Here is a 24,282-nt window from a genome sequence, read left to right as displayed (position 1 = left end):
TCACCTCCCTTGTAAACCAGATAGTATGCACTGTAGCACTAACACATCCTGCACGTGAGGTTCAGGGTCAAGGTTTCTCCTGTTCACTGCTCCAGTGTCAACTTGGAATGCAACCGTGTAGCATTTCATACTCCAGAACTGCACCACTACTGCTGAGAGATTTATCTCCTTTCCCTCTGCCATCTTCCCTGTTCCCAACAAGCTGGTTAAGGCATCCATCTCCCACAGCAATACCCAACAGGAGACTCCACCGGCAGCTGTGCATCCATTTATCATTTGGAGACCTGCCCTTGGAGATTCAGTCTGTCACTAACAGGAGGAAAGACAGCTAAGACACACAAAGAGATACTGACGTGTTAAGGACATAAAGCACAGTGTGAATTATATATGGAATGAGGTGTATGTTGCTCTCCCTTCCTCCTCCTCCGGTGTCCACACTGAATGACTGCTCCATAGCGAAACGGAGAAATAGCAGCTTAATGTCATGGACGTTGAGCTGGTAGGTGGGTTCCCGCTGCCCTGTGCACTCCTGGAGGTATGTGTTGTGTCTGGAGAAAAACAGTAATAGATTATATTGCATGTGTATTCACTCCTTTGGGAATGCAGGTCAAAATTTGACTCCCACACTGCAAACAAGTTAGAGCTCAGAATTAAAATGCAAATACCATCCCTTTGGATTAACCCCGCAGAAAAGGGAGCTTTTTCATCTCTCTCGGGAAAATCCAATTCAGTGTGGGTTTCCTGAGCATGAGCATCAGCACCGCTTCCCCACTGCAAGGTCCTGGGATGTGGTTCCTTGGTTGACATGGACTAGAAGTACAACTGATTCTAATATCTAGCACAACATTACAAATGCAAAGGATAGGACTAGATGGCTTAGGGAATTGGTAATAGGATACGGACTGCTAGCAATTCAGCCCAATTGCAAGTACTAAACTTCCTTAAAAATGCAATGCAGAGTGGAGATTCAACAAAGCCTTAGAGTGATTAAAAACAGACCCAAAACACAGAGGTCAATAAACACTCAGTAATTCAGCGAGAGAGCTGTGTACAGCTTCTTTGCAGCTAGCACTAACACACCAGTGCTTGGAGATGGGTTCTTGTTGGGAGAGAGGTCCAAAAATCTCCAGCAGCAAGGAGTTCATTTCTTAGCAGAGACAGATCCCAACCCTGCAATGCCGGCAATCAGGGCTTACTAACCATAAGGGTTGCTATGATGATGATTATAATTTTGGGCTCCGCTAGTGGTGGATTTGTTTGTCATGTTTCTACCTTACCAGTCTGTGCAAGACGGCACAATATGTCACATGTGGTACTTTAATGTGGAACGTCACTGATAGACAGGGGGTGGTGTAGACTCTGGCAATCAGTAATGGCTCCTAGTTGTTTGTAGCACTGGAAACTCCATTTGGAGCTTACAGTCAAACTTGTTAACATGTAGTAACTCCCCAGCTCATCTATTTTGAATACAAACCACCACGAAGAGTAATATCCTATACTCACCTTGCTAAGCAGGTTGCAAAAGCAGACTCTGGTACACGGGGCCCCCACACTGGTAGAAGACCATTGCACTTGGTGTTGGCATTTTGTAGAGCTGCACTCTCCCATTCTTCCCGGCCACGAGCCAGTCTGTATTGACAAAGAGGTTATACACAGAGGGGTTACAATTATTTAAGCTTTTGTCTAATACCACCAGCACCCCACTCTCCTGGATCTTATTCAGTGCTCTTCATCCATAGAGCTCAAAATGCTTTACAAAGGAGGTCAGTATCATTATCCCCATTTTACAGATAGGGAAACTGAGGCACAAAAAGGGAACATGAATCACCCAGCAGGCCAGTGGCTAAGCTGGGACTAGAACCCAGACCTCAGAGTTCTAATCCAGCACTGGCCACGCTGCCTCCCATTACTCTAAGCATCGGGGGTATCTGTTAGTCTTTAAGGTGCCACCGGACTCCTTGTTATTACTCTAAGCAGTAAATGAAAAGGGTGGCACTCCATAGTTGCTTAGTTCCATCAACACCCTTTATAAACAGTGCTTTCCAACTTCACAGCACCATGCACTGATTTTAGTTCATGTTTGAAATTACCGTACTAAGGAGGCCATAATAAAGTTGGAGGACAGCAGCTGTTGGATGGATGATGGAACAATGATCTCTGGATAAGCATGTTCATGCTGAGTTGCATTTTGTATTGTGTTGGATGTTTAAGGGACATTAAATGCATATACAAAGCACCATGATAGGTAACTTCAAGCACAATGACCCAAGAGACTGATCAGACCGTACCTCACAGCTGCAAGATGACAGTCGTAATGGACAATGTTGAAATGAGAGACCGTGCTGTATCCCTGCTGCTTTCGGGGCTTGTTCTCAAACTCTTCGAGAGCAACCCGCTTGGTGAAAGTGTAAATACCCAGAACCTTTGTAGGCTGTAACAAACCAAAGCTTTATTAGAGATGAATAAAGTCCTACTTGAATTGTCAAAAAATTGCAGATGAGTTGCGGGCAAGCCATGGAAAATTGTGGAAAAGTAATAATGGACCTTATTATTTGTGGTGATAAAGTCCATTATTACTTTTCTGCTATCGGCTGTCCGGGACTGAGAGTGGGGCAGGGGCCCCCGCTGTCAAGTGCCCAGGGCTGACAGCAGAGGCTCCTGTTCTTAGCCCCAGGACAGCCAGGACTCCTACTGTCAGGCCCCCATGGTGGGGCTCCTGCTTTCAAAATTGTGGTGGAAGCTTAATATTGCGGAATCTGCCATTTTTGCAATATTGCAAGTTACGTAGGCCCTTAGAGATGAACTATTTGCACCTGCAAGCATTTAGTGGCTTGCCACTTATTCAAGAGTTAACTGGCCCATATCTATAGGAAGGTATTAGGGTCAAACAAGCTTTTCCCAAACATCCACTCACCAATTCACGTTTCCCACCTGGGAAGGGGAATCATGGAGACAATTAAGAAGTTAGGACTACATTATAAATTGGAGACAGAAGCCTCTTGGCAAAACATGCTCCTAGCAGAAGAGATGGGTGCAGATTACATTCTGCTGAGCCTATATCACTCCAGCTAAGAGCAGAGACTTCTAACCTGCACTTTATACTGAAAGTAGAAGCAAACCACAGAAGATACGTAACATTAACATCCATTATTAAGACTTGCACCAAGGTAAGTGAACGACCTAGGTGGGGCCCTTCACTAAGGGTTAGCTATGGTTTCAAAGAGTTTTTTGTATTTGCATTTTTTGTACTATTCCCCTCCACGGCACCTGTGCAGGAGGAATTGTTACTAAAGCTGGGTCCTACACGAGATCTTCAGGCGCTTAACTCCTTACTGGAAATAAACATCTCATCCCCTTTTCCTTCAGAATTAGATACACAGGAGCTAAGCTTTGCGGGGACAACCAGCTCAGTTTCATGCAGATGGTGAGGGGAAGCCAGAGAAGAGATTTAACGAGCACCAGCCTCATTTCCAAAGTTCAGCAGAGAACTACTGATCCCAGGAACAAAACCTGAGATCACCTGGCCCTACAGTGTCACAGCATGGAGTCTCTGTCAGGCACCAGGGCACAGACTGGTGATTTTCCTGATGTCACATGAGGGCTTTCCTGCTGCGGTTCTGCTGTACCTGGAACTTGTATCCTTCCCTGCAGATACAGCAGGTCAGTCCTGGTTCTTCTATCAGCTCTTCCATCTGTTTGAGGAGTGCAGTCTTTGTCACCACCTGGCCCTTTTCATTAGTCTGAAAGAGAGAACAAGTCAAACATACTAGGAGAATAAAACCAGCGAGGAATTTATATTTGCTGAATACCAGAGCATCTTAGTTACTGGAAGCAGAGAACATTGGAACACAGAATGCTGCTCAGCTATCACACGCATCTGAGCAGAATTGGGAAGCTCCCATAATCTTGCTACTGATTAAGTCCGATTTATAATATTTTCGGACCTCAGAGATTTCCTGCAGTTCTATATTACAAAAGGCAACCACCAGCGCATGGAAAGCTGTTATATACTGAACACTAGGTGACAAGAGTCAATGGACTCTTGCAGGCATAACATTGCTATAGTTGAAGCTCCCAAATTATGCTAGCATCAGAGAGTGAAAGGATTTCCCACCCTGAGACAGGTAAATGACCTTCCCTCTTCCAAAAGTCATGCAAAGACCATGTGGCTGGAGCTCTGGTCACTCAATATTTGTCTTGCACTTAAAAAAAAAAATTCTGCGGGCATTTTTAGCAAGACAGGAATACGACATCCACCATAGACCATTGGAATCCATTACGGCGGATAGGCATTACCGTCATTCCCAGAGTGCCTAAGGCTTTTTGCCTCATTGCCATAGCCATGCGCTTCTTCTCCGCACGTGTCTCCTTTCGGGCTGCATCGATCTTCTTGTTCACCTCTGGATGTTCCCTTAGCGCCTCCAGCAGGTTCTCAGCTAACGTTCCAATACCTTCGTCACTGGACACTTGCTCCAATTTGTGCAGGTTCGTAATAGAATCTGTACCTATTAGTACCTGTTAGAGATTAAAATATAGCAGCTTCTTCAGGAAAAATGTGAGCAAGACCCGAACTATTTCATCTAACCCAGCCTGCAGCATTCACTGATTGACTAGTTAGAGCTTTAGGCCACTCCAAGCGTTTTAAGGGGAGTAGTTCACTGCAATGCTACAGGCGCCCAAGACTGGTGTCTCACAGTCTTCCACAATGCACCTGTATCATGCCCTAAAACTGCATACCAAGGCTACATATATTGAGTAAGGAAGAGCTAAAAGGAGTTTGTCATATAAGCTACTGAAGTGAAGCCCATAAAACACCTACACCATAGGAAACCCATCACAGCCATAGTCTATAGTTCTACCTTGCACTTCAAAGGAACTGGAAAATTTAACAGAAAAGAACGATCTTGAGGTAAAGAGAACCAGACAGTACTTAGTCAGACTCTCTCTACTTCAATGGGCATTAGTTCTTTCCATAGTTCTTTCCAGACTAATGGATCAACTGGGTATGAGAACAACATTGCTCTCCAAACTCAACCACAGTACTACTATGAAAAGATTGATCTAGCTACAGACACCATATAAGCTCTCAGATACAAGCCAGCCACCTGCTTCCTGATCCGTTTCCAAGACTATCTCCTTACCTGTGTGGCAGGGTGTTGTGTGGCGAGCCCTCGAAGGAGCCTCAGGATGAAAGGAAGTGCTGGACGAGATAAAAACTTCTTCCATATGTCTGCATCCAAACTACACAGAGAAGGCAAAAACGTACAGCAGCTGAAAGATAATCGCCAGCACCGAAAGGTACCTAGCTTCCAGCCAACAACCAGCTTGCACTATACAAGTGGTTAGGAAAGATGGCCACCTTTCCCTCATCCCCTCCACGCAAACAGATCATAAACTTACAACCAGAAGGGCTACTTTGTTCCCTCCTGTCTGAGCTCAAATATTTAGTTTAAATTTTAGATCTTTATTTATAAAACCTTAATGTGGTAACTGAAATGACATTCACACTCCCTCCTCCACACTGCACACACTATCAGCCAGCTCCTCATTCAGTTGTTAGCTTCAGGTTTTGTTTTAGGCCCATGAGATGACCCTCAGTGTGAGCGCTCTGTTTTAGGGTGATGGATAAGATTCAGCCAGGAAATGAGGCCAATTGGTGCATCTGAGTAACCAAGCTTAGAGCTGGTAGAGACTTTAGGTCATCTAATCCACACGTGTCACCACTGTAGTTCTGTCCCCTCAAGAGTTTGTTCACCAGGGATTCATCGAGCCTAAATCTTTCCAGGGATGGAAGTCCTAACCCTCCCCTTGGAAGACCATTCCATTTGGTGATGATGAAATGAGATAAGGATACACATGGTTACCACACAACACACCACAAAGTTACCCTTACTTCTTTGCACTGGGGATATGCTTTTTCATGTAGTCGAGTGCATTCTGTGTAATCCCTTTCTGGAGGATGAGATCTTTCAGCTGATGCCCATTGCTGTTATTCTTTATGCCAGCTGCTATTTTACAGAAACAGTCCAGGAAAACTTTATCATCTCCACTGTGTTCCTCATCATACCTGAGTGAGGAGAGGAAACAGCAGTGAATTTAGGGCTCTCCCCTAAGGACCCAGCAGATATACTGGTTCACTCTGCAGATTAACAAACACACATCAGCCCAGATAAGCTCTCCAGAACTCCCACCCGCCAACCAGACTCCTCTTCTCCTGCAAATATCCATTAGACTAACGGGAGCATCAAGGATGCTGATTTATTAAGAATTTTAATTTAATTAGTGCTCTTTGCTGATGTCACAGAACGTACTTGTCAAAGTTACAGTAGGGCTTGAATCGATCAACCAGGATCTGCATTTTCTCCATTTCCCCAAAGGACAGATAAGGGATGATGCGTAACAGGCCTTGCAAAACACTGGGATTGGAGCGGACAAAAGTGCTGTTAATCTGATCCAGCAGCATTACCAGCTGATCCTTGTCACCAGTAAGGAGGAGGTTACCCTGCAAAAAGGAGAATGATTTATGTTCAGGATTAATCTATAGGCTTAGGAAAATCCTCCTATTCCAGTGGTTTACTGACTGTTCCCTATCTGGAGGACATCAGAGCTTCTGGATCTCAGTAAGACAGCGTGATAAAGAACAAAGACAGCAACAGTAGAAGTCTCGTGGTCTCGGAGAAACTGCATTTTTAGCACATTTCCAGGCGTCTAATGGAACAGCTGTATCAACTCATCTAATCAATACCTGGCTTTCTGCAACTGCTGTTAAAATGTTCTCGGGTCGAAACAATCTAACCCTAGCCCAAAAGAGGTCTGACTCAAGCAATAGTAGTTCCAACAGATCCACTGGGCTAATGGTACCCTCAGGAGAGGGAGAGAAGCCCCATTTCTCAGTGTTTCTGGTGTAACCACATAGTTCACATTGCCAGTTATTCAGAAAACCAAGTGTGGTTTCAGAGTTCATAAAAAGGCACTCTAAAGGACAAGGCAGATTCACCTCTTTCCATGTTAGCTGATCCAGCCACTCTGAGCCAACACACCCCTACAATGCAAAAGAGTCTGGGAGGAATCTTGTAACGCTTTTGGTTCAATGTTGCTCTTCCTCCTTCTGTCCCCAACAAAATCTTTACCAAGGCTGAATCTGCCAAGTACTGTCGTGTCTGATGGCACGGCTTAGACTCCTTGTACAGACCATGGAAGGTCTGTACCACTGAACAAGACATTTACAAGCCTTGGATGCCAGTCAGGATTTCCTTCTCCATGGCACCCAGAATAAACACTCACCTTGTCCTCACTCAGTGGTTCTGCATTAGACTCATCCAATATGATCTCCATGATGCTAAGCACCTGCTCCGCCACAGCTGCTCCTCCACTGTCCTTGCTCTCCTGCTCGGCTACCAGGGCCTGCACCGAAGATGACATTAGTCACTACAGCACCAACTGCTATCACTAATAGATAACAGAGGGAAAATAGGGCTGATGGTCCTTAGCTTAGACCAGCACCGAGAGGATATTTAAGCTCTCTTTTGGTTGCTATGAGGCAAGTATGACTGAAATTTTGGGTATCTTAAATACAACTGAGCAGCTGAAAATTTTTCAGAAGTCCTGGTAAATTTGTGCAAGAGGATCCTATTCATTACTGAGGAAGGACACGAATGTGATGTCAGCTAAGTTGTGGATAAAAAGGTTGTGTTACCTGGAATGCTACTCTCCAGATAACTCCGCTAATCACCCAAAGGTATGGTCTCCATACTAACTCCGAATTTGTGTTCTTGATGCCACCATCAAACTACACTGATGGCTTTGGGCATGATTTATCATCCAGCAAAAGGTGAGCCAAGGGTACCAAAATCCACTGTAGGCCAGAATTCCTCCTTACCAAATTCAGAGTTCCCAGCATGACATTCAAAGTGTTCATCTCAGGTTTGACCAGTTGCTGACGGTTCACTTTCACTTTCACACAGTAGCTGAACAGTTTTAGCAGCACCTTCAAAGAAACAAAGACTGTAACCTACAAGATATCCATGAAAGGGCTGGCAGGATGTAAGCGAACTTAAAAGCTCCGAACAATCTAGTTAACTTTCCAAAGTCCTTTGGAAAGCACAAGATGTGACCTCTCCAAAAACATTAACTCCAAGAAGAAGATTGTGATTTTCCAGTAAGATTCTCTAATATATAAAACAGTCATGCTAACAACCTGGAGCCTGATCCTGCAAACTGCTCAGTGCCCTCAACTCCCACAGACTTCAAAGGCTTATTCCGAAGAAGTGTTAACAGAGGGGATTAAAAGGGGACAAGGAGAAAGGAGGAAACTGCTATAATTTTACTAGACATGGATTAGTGAATTTAAACTCTGCTGCAATATGTGAGCTGCTGTACAGGACTGCAGTTGGTAGGCAGCTATTCTAAAAGAGGGAGCTTTCTTGACTGCTTGTGGATTTACTCTACCACACACAGTCTCTTTGCCATGAGTTGCTCAGACTCACTGTCAAGAGATGTCGGCCTTGTTTGAAATCCTTGATTCCAGTCAGTCGGTTCAGCATGCACTCCAGGCCTCCACACTGCGCCATCACACCGGCCATTTTATAAACCTCTTCCTCATCCTCCTCTTCATCTACAGGAAAGAAAGACTATGACAGGAGGGAGGCAGCGACAGCAACAGGACTATACAACTGCCCATAAGGAGAGAGGCACTGAAGTAAAAATGGAGATTAAGCTACAATTGCCAATGCCAGCTACGGTCAAAGTTAAGCAGCTGGGACAAATCGGAGAAAAATTACCATGAGCAAAAATATTAAAGAAGGATTTTGACACACAAGTTCCTTCCATGTCTAACATGAAGTCTAAAACTCTAAAGTGCTGCTGGCCGCAAGCTCCGGTGTACCAACTAACTTCAGAACTGAAGGTCAATATAAACAGTTGCTCTAATCTCAGGGACGTCTGAAGTCAGAGAAAAGATGGTCTTGTCATTAAAGCACTGGACTGAGTTTGATTCCAAACAGTGCCACAAATTTCCTGTGAGATCTTGGGCAAATTGCTTAATCTCTCTGCATCTCTATAAAATGGAAATGATACTTTCTGAACTCAGAGGGGGATTGTGAGGATAAATTCATTCATGTTTATGTCGTGCTCAGATACTACAATGAGGGGGGCTATATAATTATCCACATTGATATTATAAGATAGCGTTGATTATTTAATCTATTCCTGGCACAGGAGGTAAATATAGCAAAAGAACTGTTTGTCAGTCAAATATAAACTCAGTGCTGTAAGGTTAATGGTGCCATACTTCTGTAGTGAGCCCCACACTCCAAATCTAATTCCAGTTTCTAAGGAACAAATGCCTTACCTGTAGTGGAGTCCAGCGACTCAATGAATTCTTCAGTCGCATCTCCTAGCAACCCTCGCATGCGGTAAATGATCCTCATTGGCTCCCCCTGGGGAGAAGAATTAGACAAGTGTCATGTTTGCTATGCTGGTGTCTCTGAAAATGCCCAGTAGTCCAATGATGTTTCCTTTAGAGGGGATGACAGACATTTAAGCCTCAGTTTCCTTTCACCCCAAAGCAGAAGGTAATGCAGGGAAATTTTTGCAATGGCTCATTTCTCCACTTTTTATCTTTCTAGAATCTCTCCAAAACCCCATCCCCATCAAACCCCACTAAACCATCATTTAGTCTAGTCTGTTTCCTAACAAGGCCCATTACCAAGTTGTGTGTCTAATTAACAGTTCTCCCTCTTACATCACCTGCCTTCATGACAGATTTCTTTAGTAATAGGCTGCACTGTGGTATCACATCAGTGAAAGACATAGCCAAGAAGAAGGGGGGGGATGAGACATGTATGTCCTCAGAGAGGGTACCTGCTCTATAATCAATCTTCTCGGCTGATTCCATGGCACAACCCTGAAAAGACTGGTAAATAAATTGGATGGGGTGTTGCCCAATAAATCAGGGAGAAAGAGAGGCTAATTGGACTGGTGTTTTTAAACAGACAAGTCTCCCAGCAATGGGAAACGAAGGAGAAAAGAGTAAATGGCATTTAATGAGCTTTAAGTAAAAAAGGGTATTGGGAAGTGTGCAAACACCGTAAAGGACTAGCTGTCCCCTTCCTGTGGGAAGGGAGTCAGGTAGCAGGATGCATTTCCAGCCAGAAACACTGGCTGAGTGTGTATCACCGAACTTATCATTTTAACACTATAGGTCTGAATACAAAGAAGGAAAACACCCGTAGCTTTGGGAACAGGAGACCCTGAGAGAAAAAACCTGTCAGAGAGCGCACTAAGCCTAATGTGGAATAAGCAGTGCTTAATGTCATAGCAAATACATAAGCACAGGGAAAGCCCTGGGGGAAGATCTGCTCAAAGGCCATGCTAGAGACCAGCAATTAACACCACAGGGGCCCTGGTAAAATGGCAGATGAACAAAAAAAGCTAGTGAGAGAGACAAGGGAAACAAAACAGGCCTGAGGTTAGCTTCTTGTGAGCCTGTCTATTTCCTAGGGAACGCAAGATGGAGCTCCAGAAGTGCTTTGGAGCGATGCACACAAAGGAAGACAGATGAAAGCTGTTAGTGACAGTAATGCTGAACAAACTCAGCCTTTCACATCCAGCAGTGCATTCTGGGAAAGCAATACACTGGCTACAGAAGAACATCGCACACAAACAGCACTTCCAAATGCTGAATACATAAAAGGGGTCTGAGGGGAGCACATGGAATATTTAGCCTTGCTTTTTTGGGCAGCTCACATGCACCATGAAGACCAGAACTCACTTCCCCAACCAGTGCTGCTGCTTAATGGAAAAAGGTGACTATCCACTAGCTTCAGGCTTGATTTTGCACCACAAAGGTTTTTACTCACAAGCCTGATCAGAGGTGCTGCCCCAAATGAACAGCACTAGACTGCATATGAGCTAGGCACTGGTATTATTTCAAAGAAAACAGGATTTATTTGAACCTGCCGCAGCAGCATTGTGAAATGAAACACTGAGATCAGAAAGTGAAAACGACCAGTCAAGTTTTCTTGTCCGAGGTGAGCAAGATGCAAAGAGTAAACTGGGCATAAACAAGAAATAGAAAATAAGATTTAAAAAAACCCTCAGTCAGCCTTAATCATCTCCAGTGCTATTAGCAGGAGCGGTAAGGCACACATTTTCTGCATGCAAGATGTACACTGACAGCTTCCTTTTTAGTGCTATCCACTAAACTAAACCCTCACAAACAAGGCAGACACCTCTCGACAGGTGCCCAAGGTGTCACAGTAGGCTGACTGCAGAGTGGAAATAGAACAGAGAACAAACTCCTTCCTGCTGTGACAGCTTGGGCAAGTCCCTTAAACTCATTGTCTTTTTTCTGCAGAACTAAAATGGGGCAATACCTACCATCACCTCAAAGACACATTGTAAGGATTAATGTCTTAAGTTCTTGGAGATCCTTAAATGAAAGGCACGAGCAGTATAAAATACTATTAATATCAGATACTCTTTCTCCACAGACATTGAAATGCAGAATAATAGAGCAATCTGGTGTCCCAGGCGATACATATGTCAAGCTGCCATGTGCAGATGGAGTGTGAAGTGAAAGGCAGGGACATAAAATGCAGCTGTTTTTTAACAGATGGGTCAGAAGAGTCCTTGTCTGAGAAGCCAGCTCAGATTTCTGCAAATGCATAAGCACAACACAGTCACTATTCTTAGCTGAGTCAGTGTTATGTGCTTCTAAGCCACCAGCATTGCAGGGATGAGTAACAGAGGCGCTTTCCAGTTCCCAAATGAGTGCATGGAGAGATCTTGAGCAGCTAGGCACCAGAGGCAAAAGCTGACCCCATCTGGTATTGTTTTAAAACACAGAGCAGGGGGCCACAAGCACATACCTCATTGGTGGGGCACCAGACCTTCTTGTAGACCTCAGCCACAGGAAGATCCAAGCTGATGATCTTATTGTTCACCAGAAGCTGAAAGGGGGGAAATAAAAAATCTGAGCACAAGCTCATACCACATCACTGACGCTGATCACCAGCCTGACCAGAAACCTGCCCCCATGTTTCTCAGCACGTGGTCAGCAGTTGTGCATTCTCACCTCCATTCCACTGTCATCCTCCAATAGAGCCACCAGGTCGCAGTCCTGACAGATTTTGTTCTTGATGTCCCTCATGAGCGGCCCAATGCCAGGCTCATTACTGCTGTAGGGGTTCCCTGGCATCCTTCCCTGCAAGAAATCTTCCTGCTGGGGATCTTTCTCCAGTGTTACAAAGAACTCAGTCACTTCATTTTCTTCCTTAAGAGCAAAAGCAAAGGGAGAGTGGGTGAAGATTTCCCTAAACATGTCTCTCATCCTCATAGCCGTTACCAGGATTTTCTCTAAGACAGTAGAATCACTAGCTCCCCCTGCTGTACCTACAGACCTCGGAGGAGACCTGATAATACCAGATCATCTTCTGTAAGCAAATTCCTCACTGCACACTAAGGCCAAGCCTCAGGCTTCTCACCTGCTCAGCAATGGCACAGGAACCCAGCACTGGTATGAGGTCCCAGAATGGGGACAGTACACTAGTACAATTCTACACTGGTTAACGTCAAACCAAAAATCAGTGGAGTCAGCACAGCTTTGGGATCTGTTCTGCTGAAGTGTAAACAACTACTTTGATAAGCTTGTTTCATTCTGAGGACATATACAAGACCGGCAAATGACTGCAGGTGTCGGCTCACTTACTGGATAGATAATACTGCAAAGTCTCTCAAAGATGAAGACAGGAGTCCTGTAGTCATCAAGGCTGTAGCGTTTAGCAGTTTCAATACACACTGCCATAAATGCCTTTGTTTCAGATTCTGTGCCTGCAAAGAGAAGGGAGCGTTTCATATTAATCTAATTTTTCAGTGGGCTCCTTTTAGCCCAACACATACATCACCTCCTCTTGCAGTACGTAGCACACTTCAAGGCTACCTCTCTTCTGAAAAGTATCTGTTTAACATAGCTGGGGAAATCGCTATGGGTTCATGGGTTCATGGTAACCAGGAAACCTCTGCACACTAGTGCCACAAGAAAATGATCCTTTCATAACAAAGCATGAAATTCCTGGGAACTAATAAAGGTCTCTTCCAGGCATTTTCTTTAAAATTTCCCTGTGACCAGGAATGGCAAGGGGTTCTACTGGCTAGGTTTATTACATGATGAAGGGAGGGAGGTGAGAGAACCATTGACCTACATTAGTGTTTGTAATCCCATGGCTAGTATATATCATGTCATAGTTTTTAAATGTTGTACGATGTGCTTTAAAACCAACATGATGTGGTGGCCAAAGTCATGAAAATCCCTGTTGTGGGGTCCTTGAAGTTGTTCCTTTGTGGGGCTGCACTACAGGTCTTGTCTTCTCAGGTGACCTATAGTCAGGATTCCTGGAACCCAGTTGTCTCTACCTGTTGTCATATCCTCCAGCATCTCCAGCAGCATGTCCTGGGTCTCATCAATTAGCTTCGTTCTCTGCACTACCAGCTTCCTCAGGCAGAGATAGCCATTCAGGACTGTGCCCACCAGACGGCTCTTGAAGTGTCGTTTGATGGACTCCACTTCCACAAAGGAAGAGAGAAGCCCTACGAAAACAGGAGAGATTCAGGAACCAGGAGAATCTATTTGCTTTGTTAGCTATGTATTACACATGGCCAGCAAATCTAGAACTATCCTGTGAAGGGAACAAGAAAATGAAATGGCCTGCAGTGACTCCTGATATCCAGTCTGTTACTTACCCAACCTACTCCTATATAAGCCAAAAGATTTAGGGTGAAAAGACGGGCCCATTTTTGGGATGGGGATGGCTTGTGTGCTAGACCAAATATGATCAGAGAAGAGGAGAGGAATGGGAGCAAGCAATCTCCCAAGTGTGGGGCTTATAACTTCCTCACTGAACTCCACTTGTGGGATTGGGGGCTCTTTTCTCCAGCCTAGGGAGTGTGTCTGAGGCGGGACTGGCAGTTCCACAGTGGCTCTTTTCTCTTGGCTACTTCCCTGGCCTCTTATGTTTAAGCCAGCTCTGATGATATGCAGGTGAATGACTTTCCTAATACTTACACCTACATTGGGGAACAGTTTGAAACCGCTACATGCTTTTGAAATGCAGTGAACCATGCTGCAGATCTTAATATGTGACCATTATACGGGGGTGCAACTAGGTACCTGTGAGGCTCTTCAAGGCATATCCCTGCTGCAGGTCAGTGCTGAGTGTGGCTTCCTCCAGGGCAAGTAAACGAGCTATTTCCTAAAAAGAACAAACACCATCTACATGACAAGGCAGCAAAGCAAACTGCAGGTGCCAGGAATGACCGGCTGATGCGTGCTCAGCAGACTCAAAGCAAAACCACCATGTTTCTAATGGACACAGTAGAGGACCGGGAAAACAAAGTAAGAAGACAATCTGTCCACGGGTGCCCAAGCTGTATTCCTATTCTCGTCCACTTACTCATCTCATTTCTATTACCCATCTCTCTGTTGGTCAATCATCGCACACGCTGCGCTGCCATTGTTCAATACGAATGCTGTGATGTCAGGATGCACCTGGTATGCCCCATTGCACAGCAGGGGCATTGTACATAACTGTGCCTGTAACATTTTATTCAGCCTCTTCAGGTTCCAGTAGGGTTTGCTGTGGTCTAGGATTGGATTTCACTGCAATAAACTTGAGTATCAAGGGCTGCTGAAACCCAACGACTTGAAAACTGTAACCTAAAAACATTCCCTCCAAAGAGCCCATAGTTCATGTTGGAGGAACTGGAGCAGACCTAATCCTTCTGCTCTGCGGTCACTATTTGCTCTCTGAGCCCGCTCAATCCGTCAGCCAGGACATGGGGTTTTGGCACAGAGCTGCTGCCGAGTCAACGTACCAGATATATTTGCTCCTTGGCACAGTTGCCTGTGGAATACTTAAATAAAGGGAAATGGCCAGCTCACATCAAGGCACGGAGCAGCTGGGGTTAAGAATTACTATAAGCCATTGCTGCCCATAGTGATGGGCGTCAGCTCAGAAATACCAACCTTATACAACTGATCCCATGGGGAGGAAAGAGAAATTCGGAATCATGCACAAAAGCAAACGGGTGCAGCTCTTAGAGCGCAGAAACCAGGCGAGAAGACTGACATTGTGGGGCTTGAGGGGAGCTGCAAGGTTCACAGGTGCTGACTTCCCCACTTTCTCCTGGGTGCTCGACCCCCCCCGCCCCTGCCCCCACTCCATCCCTTCCATGCAGCCCCACCCCTGTCCCACCTCCTCCCACCCCTGCCCCACCCCCATTCCAACCCCTTCCCCAAAGTCCCCGCCCCAACTCCGCCCCTCCCTGCCCTATTCCAACTCCTTCCCCAAATCGCCACCCCAGTCCCGCCTCCTCCTGAGCATGACACATTCCCGCTCCTCCCCCTCCCTCCCAGCACGCCGCCAAACAGCTGTTTGGTGGCAGCCGGGGGGAAGCGCGGGGAGGTAGGCGGAGGAGCGGGAATGCAATGCGTTTGGGGGGAGAGGAGGAGGTGGTGGGGTGAGGGGAGCTTGGCTGCCAGTGGGTGCAGAGCACCCACTAATTTTTCCCTGTGGGTATTCCAGCCCTGGAGCACCCATGGAGTCGGCGCCTATGGCAAGGTTGGCACCAGCTTCCTCGTACTATTTACTTTGCTTCCTTCTTACAGATCTGTACCTTAGTGATGAGGTTGCCGACGTAGGGCAGAACGCCTCTTGCTGCCAGGTAGACCTTCCAGTGGGCGGGCTTGATGAGTTTCTGATACAAAGCCAGGTACTCGGCAGCACACTCTCCAGCAATGCTCAGCTCATCCAAGTAGCTAACACGGAAACAGAAGTTAACTGCTTCCTAGTGACAAGAAGCACTCAGAACTTAAGGATGGGGCAGCAACCTGGGAAATAGCTATAATTTTTTTTTATAAATATGGTGCATGCCTCTGAGTGTTTATGATGGATTACTTGCCAGGGAGTTAGCTCAAAAGGGGTTGTTAAAGGAACCAAATAAGAATGGTAAAATAATGGCCTAGATAAGGAACATCCCAATAAATACTCCAAACAATAGCCAGTTTTATAGCTGTGAAGAAGCAACTCCTCAACTCCAGCCCTGGTGACAGAGCTGTTTTGCCAAGGCTGGGAAGAGAGAGATCAAAGGGAACACCAAACCATTAGAGGACTAGAAAAGGTTGGTGCTTGAGTGGACAGAGAGGCTGCCCAGAGAGTGTCAGTGGAAGCTGACAGGCTGGCAAAGGAACACATAGATAGAGAGAGCATGCTGTGAGCAGGACTGTCTGTTTCTCCCAGAGATGGTGGTTAGCTGAGGGGAACTTACAAAACCTGGCAAGGATCAATTACGGCGCAAGACTTATCAATTTTACCCATTGCCCTGTGCACATTGTACCTCTGGGGGAAAAGAACAAATAATGCTTTGTTTTGAAGACTGTTTCTAAGTCATTTTTATCAATGTCCCAGTCACAGACCCTAGGAATGAAAGGGCTTACAGGTGTCCAACGCAGCTGAGCTGGTCACATTAACATGGATGGGGAATGGCTCAGAGTACCCAGACCGAGAGTGGCTGGACTATGTGGTTCCACCCACAGCGAGGATCAGGAAGCTAGGCCTGTCACCTAAGGGGTGCAGCACTTGAGAGGAACTGAAAGGGATCTCAGGCATGGTTCACCTTGTAAGTGTGATAGATGGTAGGGAAACAAGGTAGGAGAAGAGCTGTAAGGAGCCTGCCTTTCCCCATTTGTGCTTTTTCTCCCCAATACCAGTTCTATCAGTGTTAAGTGCTGCTCCTGTAAAGCAGTAAATGCCCAGGAGAGCTGTACTCTAACAACTGTGGTGCGAATTCTTAAAGGAGTGATGTGCAACTTTTAGCGGGGATCAGAGAAATCAAATTATGTGATTCACTCTGGCGCTACAAAGCTAAGCACCTTGTGAGATACCTGGTAAGGAGATCGAGGACCTGCTGCTTCCGGCTGGGGATGGTAGCCAGAGCTTCCACAATAGTGCATGCAGCCTGCCTGGCAGCTTGGGTTGCAGGAGTAAACAGTACCTAAGGTGGGGAAATTAAAACACATGATGTCATTGGATGTGGATAGGTAAACTAGTGACAGTCACTAAAATGAGACCAACATGGGGGCAACTGGTGGCCTAGCAGTAGTGCTCTGTATTGCCATGCCAGAGACCTAGAGATGGTCGACATGGACACTTCCTTTGCAGCAAGCTGTGGTGTAAAAATCTACACTGTTTCAAAGCAGGTAGCTCAAAGCGCACTAGAGAACTTTTGGTGCATGGCAGCAGCATCCGCATGGACACTTCGTGTGTAGCAGGCTGGTACAGGGTAGATTTACACCCCAGCTTGCTGGGAACGAAGCGTTTTTGCAGACAAGCCTTTAGATGTGATTGGACAGGACAAAGTCAGTGGTGATCACAAGGTCACTCAAAGGTCCAGAGAGTTTTAAGAGAAGGCAGAAAGCTGGGAGTTATGTTTTTAAATGGCATTTCCATGGACCCAGCCCTAGGGGAGGTTGTGTGTGCCAGTCAGTCAGTAGGGGTATAAATACCATCCCACTCTTTCAGTCAGCAGGAAGGGCAATGCAGAGACCTTGTCCTGTCCCAGTTCCAACTGGTTCCTGCCCTTCCTGTTCATTCTTAAAAGCTTTCCCCCTAATCCCAACCTGCTAGAAAGGAGTCCCTGAAAGGGGCAACACCCCTTTTCTTTCAGCTATCCGACAAGGACCCCCACTCGCATAAAGGTTGCAGTGGGCCCAGCGTCTCCAAACCACAGCTCCTTTGACACCTCATGGTTTGCTTGAAGAGACACTACCAATAACCAGTTGTAGAGCTGGGAGATAAAAACCATCAATGATTGAGAATGCTACAATTCTTGGGTTGTGCACTGGATGCCTCCAGGATGTTTACCTGTCGCAACCAGTTGTTATGTCCCAGTTTGAGATCCAGAGGGCAGGTTCTCTTCCCATGTCGGCTCATGAACTGTTTCCATTTCCAGACATATTTTTCTGACAAGTAGAGCTGGCGAAGCTCAGTTCTGCTGGGAGCTTTCCCATTGGCTTCTGTACCTACAACATCAACACAGCTTAAGGGAACGGTCATCTCCCATTCCCTAGGAACACACCTTGTGCAGAGGAGCTCTAAGAGTTCCCTTTCCCTGTGAATACAACCCCCTGCTTTGAGGAAATAGAGGATTCCATGTAGCTCTGTTTCTTTTTCCTGCTGGAACCCTCCAAACCCCTCTAGGAGCACCGGGAATCCTCCTGTGCTCCCTTCCGCTGCCATTTTCAAACCTCCACTGGGCCAACCTTCCTTCTGGCCAAGAAATGCAACACATGACTTCCTTGGGAACTGCTCAGCCCATGAGCCTTGAGATTTTATAATTTATATTACAAAGGGATGGAGTTTTCAGAATTAATGATGTACAATTATTCATCACAACAGCCCTATAAGGGAGGTGGTATCAACCCATTCTATAGACAGCCTACTGAGGCAGAGAGAGGTTAAGTGCCTTGCCCAAGGCCACAAAGTTAGTCAGTGGCAGAGCCTGAAGTAGCACTCAGTCCTGGGGGCCCAACCCTGTATTCCCACCATTAGACCATATTGCCTCCAATGTCTGATTTTATTCCAAGAACTCTCTCGGCCACAGGGGTCGAGCCACAGGCCTAGCAGCTCCTCAGAGATGGCAGCACTGAGTCTGCCCATTCTGCAGCTGTAGAAGTGCAGAGATTATCTCAGTCGTGAACAAGAGGGAAGGAGACAGGCAGCAGTTTTAGGACCCGCTAACTAGGTCAGCACTCAAACCTGGACATATACAAATGTTCTTTGCACAATTTCACTCCCTTTAGAAAAGATAAGTAAAAGGACAGGACTCTACCTCTAGCAGGGAGGCACTTTTTCCAGGCCTCATATGATGCTTTGGGGTCCCTCTTGAGCCAGAGCTGAGCCTGAGCATGGATCTCATTGCTGTAAGGTTTAACAGTGGTGAGAGCATCGACTGGGATGTCCTAGGAAGCAAAGGGAAAGCCTCAAGTCTGCGACAGCCTCAAAAAGCAAATTTTGTTCCCGAGACAAACTATTCCTATGGCAGAACAATCAGACATGCCTGCACGATGGATAGGTAAACAGAGCTCTCCACAGGAGGAGAGGCAACTATACCAGCAAGGTTTGTTCTCTGTAATCAGAACACTAGTTTCAATTATGTAAGTTTAGACCACTTTACTTCAGTGCAAATGATACTGAGCTATCCGTGTACATCCCCTGCTTTTTGTCCATGACACTGATGACCTATCATTTAAATGGGGATGCTTTATTCTAATGTAAAAGGTTGATACTGCTATGGAGTTCCGTATCCCACGTCTGACATTGGACAATCCAAGTCAGACACCAGGGTCGTGACACATGCTCCAGTTGTGAATGGATCACACAGAGAAGTCGATCCATTTTTTGTCAAAACTTGTTAGAGCTCTACATGTACAAACGTTCGGTTGAGATAAAAATCAATAGACGTACTTGCTTCAAAAAAGCTAGGTAAAGTCCTGTAAGAACGTGGATAAAGTAACAGTCATTGCCTTGATGGCCCTCTTCCTATGCATCTTAAAGCTGTGCAGGAGAAAGTGGAGAGACCCTTAGATATATCCACCCGTCACTGGATTCCAGTGCATGTGGTCTTGTGCTTCTAGAGCAGCAGTGACCAGGAACTGGAAACCCGTACATATGGTATTTTTTTCCTGACACACTACTGAGTCTCAGATTTCAGTCAGCTAACTGTCTCTTTGCTCAGTCCGAAGTGTCAAGGGAGGTACCTTGTTTTTCTTGCTGGTTGGAGCAGGCGGTTTGATCAGTTTTTGTAGAATTCGCAGACACATTAGGGTGATGTTCTCAACAACCACGGGAGTTTTAATGTTCACTGCCATCAAGAAGAGGCTGAGAGCTGAAAGGACGACACAGGGCTTAATGCCGTTAATGAGGATGCAGTAAGGCTAAGGGTATGTCTACACTAACCGCCAGATCGGCGGGCAGCGATCAATCCAGCAGGGATCCATTTATTGCGTCTAGTCTAGAAGAGGTACTATTGCCATACACACAAATCAAAAGTCTTCAACAGAAGGCAAGATCTCATATCCTGGGTTGATCTATCACATTCTCATGGAGAGAAACATGCCCGTGATAGGAAAAAGATCCCACTTCCCTTTGCCTCTAGTTCTATCCTCTCCATGTTCTCCTCCCAGCACTTCTGTTGTATATACTGCCCCCATAAAGCCTACAGCTGACTCCCCCACTACTGACCCCAGTTACCAGGTCATCTGTGCTAGGATTACTACACTGTATCAGGAATTTTCCATTTCCACAGACACCTAACTCATGCTTTTTAAATTAAACTCCCTTATTAGTTGTTTGAACGTACCACAGCGCAGACGCAGCTCCCAGCAGCTATCTTCCTTAGAGATGGAATCTGTTAGCAGTAACATTTCATACTGAAGGCTGCTAGCCTGCAACGGAAAAATGTACAAAGCTTTACGAAGGCTCGGGGACAGAGTACAGTCCTTGCTGCTTCTTCAATATCTGGAGTTCGAGATACATTAATTTTGGTGATCTCAACTCAAAGCCTCTATCTGAGATGACTGGCAACCTGTTTGAGAGAGGCCCAGGATGGAGTGCTAAAAGCGAGGACTGAGATGTATTGGCAGTGCTGAGCGGGGAAGCTAGCTCACCATCACGTCGTGTGATGCTTGACTCCAGCCCGTGCCATAGTGCCTACCAAGACAGAAATGCCCTCTTGACTATGGATTGATTGGAAACACCACTTTACAGAAATCAATTATTAGAATCAAAAGGCCACTGGAGAGGGGCAGGGGAGAAAGAAGAGAAATAGTAAAATACTGGAGTTCCTCACCAGATCAGGGTTTGCCCAGTGTCCTTTCAGAGCTGCAGAAACCTTCCCGATGATTAGGTCATTCATTTGTTGTGTGGCCTCTGGATTGTCTCTGATTTCAGAAGCAAAGTAAATGCTATTAAACACTGCTTGCAGACATTTCTCAGATACACAAAGTGCCTCTCATTTCAGTCTGGTTCATCTAAAATTTATAGCAAGCCTGTCCAATCAGCACTTTTCTGACATAAGACCACAACTTGATAAATCAACTTCTACAGAGGAGGAAATGGAGGCGAAGATATACTAATGTCCAATTTTCAAAAGTAATTTATTTAGGATGCAAAAACTTAGGAGACCCTGTTCCCGATTTTCTGAAGGGCTGAGCATCCAAAACTCCTGCTGAAACACTGAGCGCCTTCTAAAAACCACGTTTAGGCTGTCTCAAACTGAGGCACTCAAAAACTGCGGCTACTTTTGAAAACGTTGACCTACAGAAAGTCCGTGTAAATGGCAGAAATCGAGTTCAGGATGTCCAACTCCCATTCCACTAAAACCACTAGGAACAATCTTATTACAAGCAGGAGTATGTGTGAACACTCACATACACCACCACAAGTCCAGAGCTTCCCAGAGCTCAGCTGTTAAACACAGAAATGTTTGTTTGAAGTGGAGTGCTTACGGAAAAGCTGGATGGGCGAGCCCTAAATCCTTTACAATGCCAATCCGCGCTCAAAGTGATTGAGCCACAGTTAACATTGCAGTGGGAGAGCTCAACTGGTCTTTGGGTGAAACTGGGTTAACTACAGCAGGTGTCAATGTCATTAGTTATATGGCTACTTCAAACGATTTTCTGTTAGTGCATCTACCTCACTAAAACTGGAACCAACAAGTATGAAGCGCCCTAAACAGATGCAGAGCCGAGTCTAACCTGGTCAGAAGGCACATCAGCTGACGGACCTCCTCCCGCATCGTGGCTGCGCCCCGGCGCAAGTTGTAATCAAACAGCTCTCGGATAAGGCCCTGGGACACAAGAATGTGCCTGATGGCAGAGTTGGTTGCCAGGGCCCGGAGCAGCGTTATGCAGTGCTCAGTGACGGCTGAAGCACAGCCATAGCATTTTGTTGAAGATGTGTGGCCACAGCCTAAGACAGACAAAGCACGATATTGGCTGGCAGTAAATGTAGGCTGGACAGTGGTTCGGGATGATTTGGTTGCTGCCTCTCTCTGCTGGAGATCATATTCCAGGAGCTCCTTTCTAGAAGCAAAAACTTTCTGTAAACATACAAAAGAGAAGTAGAAGAAATTAAAACTGTGCAGGATTTAACCCCTCCTAAACTAACTTTTAAATGTCATACTTCAATGGAACTAAATGCAAAATGGTGAAGAAAAAGGAGAAGCAGCATATGATCATGATTTTTCAATTTATCCAGGTCTCAAGTTATGGTTACTTAATATATTTCATATAGAGACATTTTTATCCAAAGATCTCAACATACTTTAAAACGAGTAATTTATAAACCTCACACGGCACTTACGAGGTAGGTAATTTTTATCCCCATCTGACAGAAGGGGAAAGCAGAGAGGCAAAGTGACCTGGACGAAGTCACCACACATCAGTGGCAGAACTAGCAAGACAACTGAGGAATCCTGACTCCCAGGCACCTCCTCAAACCAGTAGACAACGCTCTCCCCATTACAAGCATTATGTTGTTTAAGGGTTTGGTCTGCAGTGCCTGAGAATTAACAGCTGTCGTAGCGTTTAGGAAAGGTAGCTCGTGAGTTCACTGAAAATCTGCTACATTTCTTCTGAAGTGCAACCCTTATTGTTACTACGGGGGTCAATTTAGAACAGCCACAGCTCGCTTTGCATTTTTTACATCAATTGTTTGAAGCAATTTAGGACGCTGGGTTGCCCAGATTCACAACGAAGTGAATATTCATACCTGAATGATCTTGGAGAGTTCATCAAAAGAATTCTTGCAGTCACCACAGTACTCCTGCGCTAGCTGTAGTATGTACCTGTTCACACTAGCTGAGGAGGAGCTGATCCCACCACTGCTACCGGAGTCCTCCTGAAACACAGGGAGCAGGGGAAAATAACCAGCAAGTTTACAGCAACAAGTAGTCACACGGGAGGACTATACAAACATTAAGCTTTCTACTACAAAAACCTGCTTGAAAGGAGAGGCCCCTTTGCCATTCTCTGCAGTAACTTTGTAATATACTAATCAGGCAAGAGGAAGATTCTTCAAAACAGGCAAGACTAAACACACACAATGACACTCTCTGGAAAATACCAGAGAGACTCATGTACCTGTAGACCACACACTACGGTACTGGCTAGTTTACCGACACGCAACTGGCTTGGCAAGCTGCTTCACGTAAGCCTGGAGTGTGAATCCAGAATGACAGTTTCAGTTATAGAAGAGGATGGGTTAGATAAAGGCAGTCTAAGAGCAAAGTCTATGGATTCACAGGACTCGATCTAGCCCTAAAAAAACACATTCACTTCATTCCCTTCCATCACAATCCTGATTGAAATAATGCTGCTTTCTGGTACGCAGCATTAAGGCCAGTGTCTTATTAAGCCTGGTCTTGGCTAAGGTCAGCTGTGCCTTATACTGGGATTTGTCTATCCCACATTACCTGTGGCTTTTCGGGAGCAGCCTCGTTTACTTTACACAGCAGGTTTTCCAGCTGCGGTCGGTGCCCCATCAGCTGATGATACACTCTGTCAGCCTTATCCAGAAGAGTGTTGATATTTGTTACTGCCTTAGAAGAAAGAAAAATAAAAAATTGATGTCACTTGCATTCAGAGAAGATTTTTATTCCACCTTTAAATAGTGTTACACCCGCCAGCAGAAACAGCTGTTGATTCGTCCATCATTTCTGCCTCTCAGTGTCTCTGACTGAGAGGCAGTGCTACCTACAAGGCTTTCGGTATATGGGCTCCTGGAAGTCATCATGGCCACAAGTCAGAGCCTAAGCGCACAATATCTAGTTAGACAAACTTAATTTGTGCATGTGGAAAACAGTATAGAACCAGGATTGTTTGTGCTTTCTCCCACGCTGCCCCTCACAGTTGGGGGGGTTCGCCATACACATCTGTGAAGCTACCTCGTTAACTTCCTTGAGAAACCTCCTTAAACTCTCCTTTGCCATGATGGCTACAAAAACCTTGACATTCGTTAGGATGCTGGTGTGCAGATACCACTGCCTCCCATGCTGACCAATATTGGCTCGTTGCTTCCTTGTACTCCCTCCTTCTGTTGTCTCTTGTCTTATACTTAGATTGCAAGCGCTTTGGGGGCAGAGACTGTCCTTTTGTTCTATGCTTGTACAGCACCTAGCACAATGGGGCCCTGGTCCATGACTGGGGCTCCTACGCACTACCTTAAT

General features: G+C 45.7%; 1 protein-coding gene across 4 annotated transcripts in view; it reads right to left on the bottom strand.

Moving 5' to 3' along the window:
- UBR4 (ubiquitin protein ligase E3 component n-recognin 4) overlaps positions 1-24,282 on the bottom strand; it is a 115,581-nt gene that overhangs the window by 12,392 nt on the left and 78,907 nt on the right. For all 4 annotated transcript variants that reach the window (XM_026660057.1, XM_026660054.1, XM_026660056.1 and 1 more), the window contains 27 exons: positions 23,530-23,655; positions 22,827-22,955; positions 21,812-22,155; positions 20,905-20,995; positions 20,416-20,500; positions 19,814-19,941; positions 18,886-19,015; positions 17,919-18,076; positions 16,940-17,049; positions 15,673-15,814; positions 14,168-14,249; positions 13,414-13,587; positions 12,710-12,831; positions 12,077-12,274; positions 11,871-11,951; positions 9,350-9,437; positions 8,487-8,614; positions 7,880-7,987; positions 7,285-7,404; positions 6,312-6,502; positions 5,894-6,067; positions 5,142-5,241; positions 4,297-4,515; positions 3,627-3,740; positions 2,289-2,431; positions 1,504-1,629; positions 354-548 (listed from right to left, as the gene is read on the bottom strand). In XM_026660057.1, the coding sequence (XP_026515842.1) occupies positions 354-548; positions 1,504-1,629; positions 2,289-2,431; positions 3,627-3,740; positions 4,297-4,515; positions 5,142-5,241; positions 5,894-6,067; positions 6,312-6,502; positions 7,285-7,404; positions 7,880-7,987; positions 8,487-8,614; positions 9,350-9,437; positions 11,871-11,951; positions 12,077-12,274; positions 12,710-12,831; positions 13,414-13,587; positions 14,168-14,249; positions 15,673-15,814; positions 16,940-17,049; positions 17,919-18,076; positions 18,886-19,015; positions 19,814-19,941; positions 20,416-20,500; positions 20,905-20,995; positions 21,812-22,155; positions 22,827-22,955; positions 23,530-23,655 (3,806 nt within the window). The remainder of the gene's footprint in view (positions 1-353; positions 549-1,503; positions 1,630-2,288; positions 2,432-3,626; positions 3,741-4,296; positions 4,516-5,141; positions 5,242-5,893; positions 6,068-6,311; positions 6,503-7,284; positions 7,405-7,879; positions 7,988-8,486; positions 8,615-9,349; positions 9,438-11,870; positions 11,952-12,076; positions 12,275-12,709; positions 12,832-13,413; positions 13,588-14,167; positions 14,250-15,672; positions 15,815-16,939; positions 17,050-17,918; positions 18,077-18,885; positions 19,016-19,813; positions 19,942-20,415; positions 20,501-20,904; positions 20,996-21,811; positions 22,156-22,826; positions 22,956-23,529; positions 23,656-24,282) is intronic.

This window comes from Terrapene carolina, unplaced genomic scaffold, assembly GCF_002925995.2.
Source record: "Terrapene carolina triunguis isolate 2854851 unplaced genomic scaffold, T_m_triunguis-2.0 Scaffold714, whole genome shotgun sequence".
Classification (NCBI taxonomy): Eukaryota; Metazoa; Chordata; order Testudines; family Emydidae; genus Terrapene; species Terrapene triunguis.
Note: the sequence above shows the minus strand (reverse complement) of the source record. Positions and strands in the feature narration are given on the sequence as shown.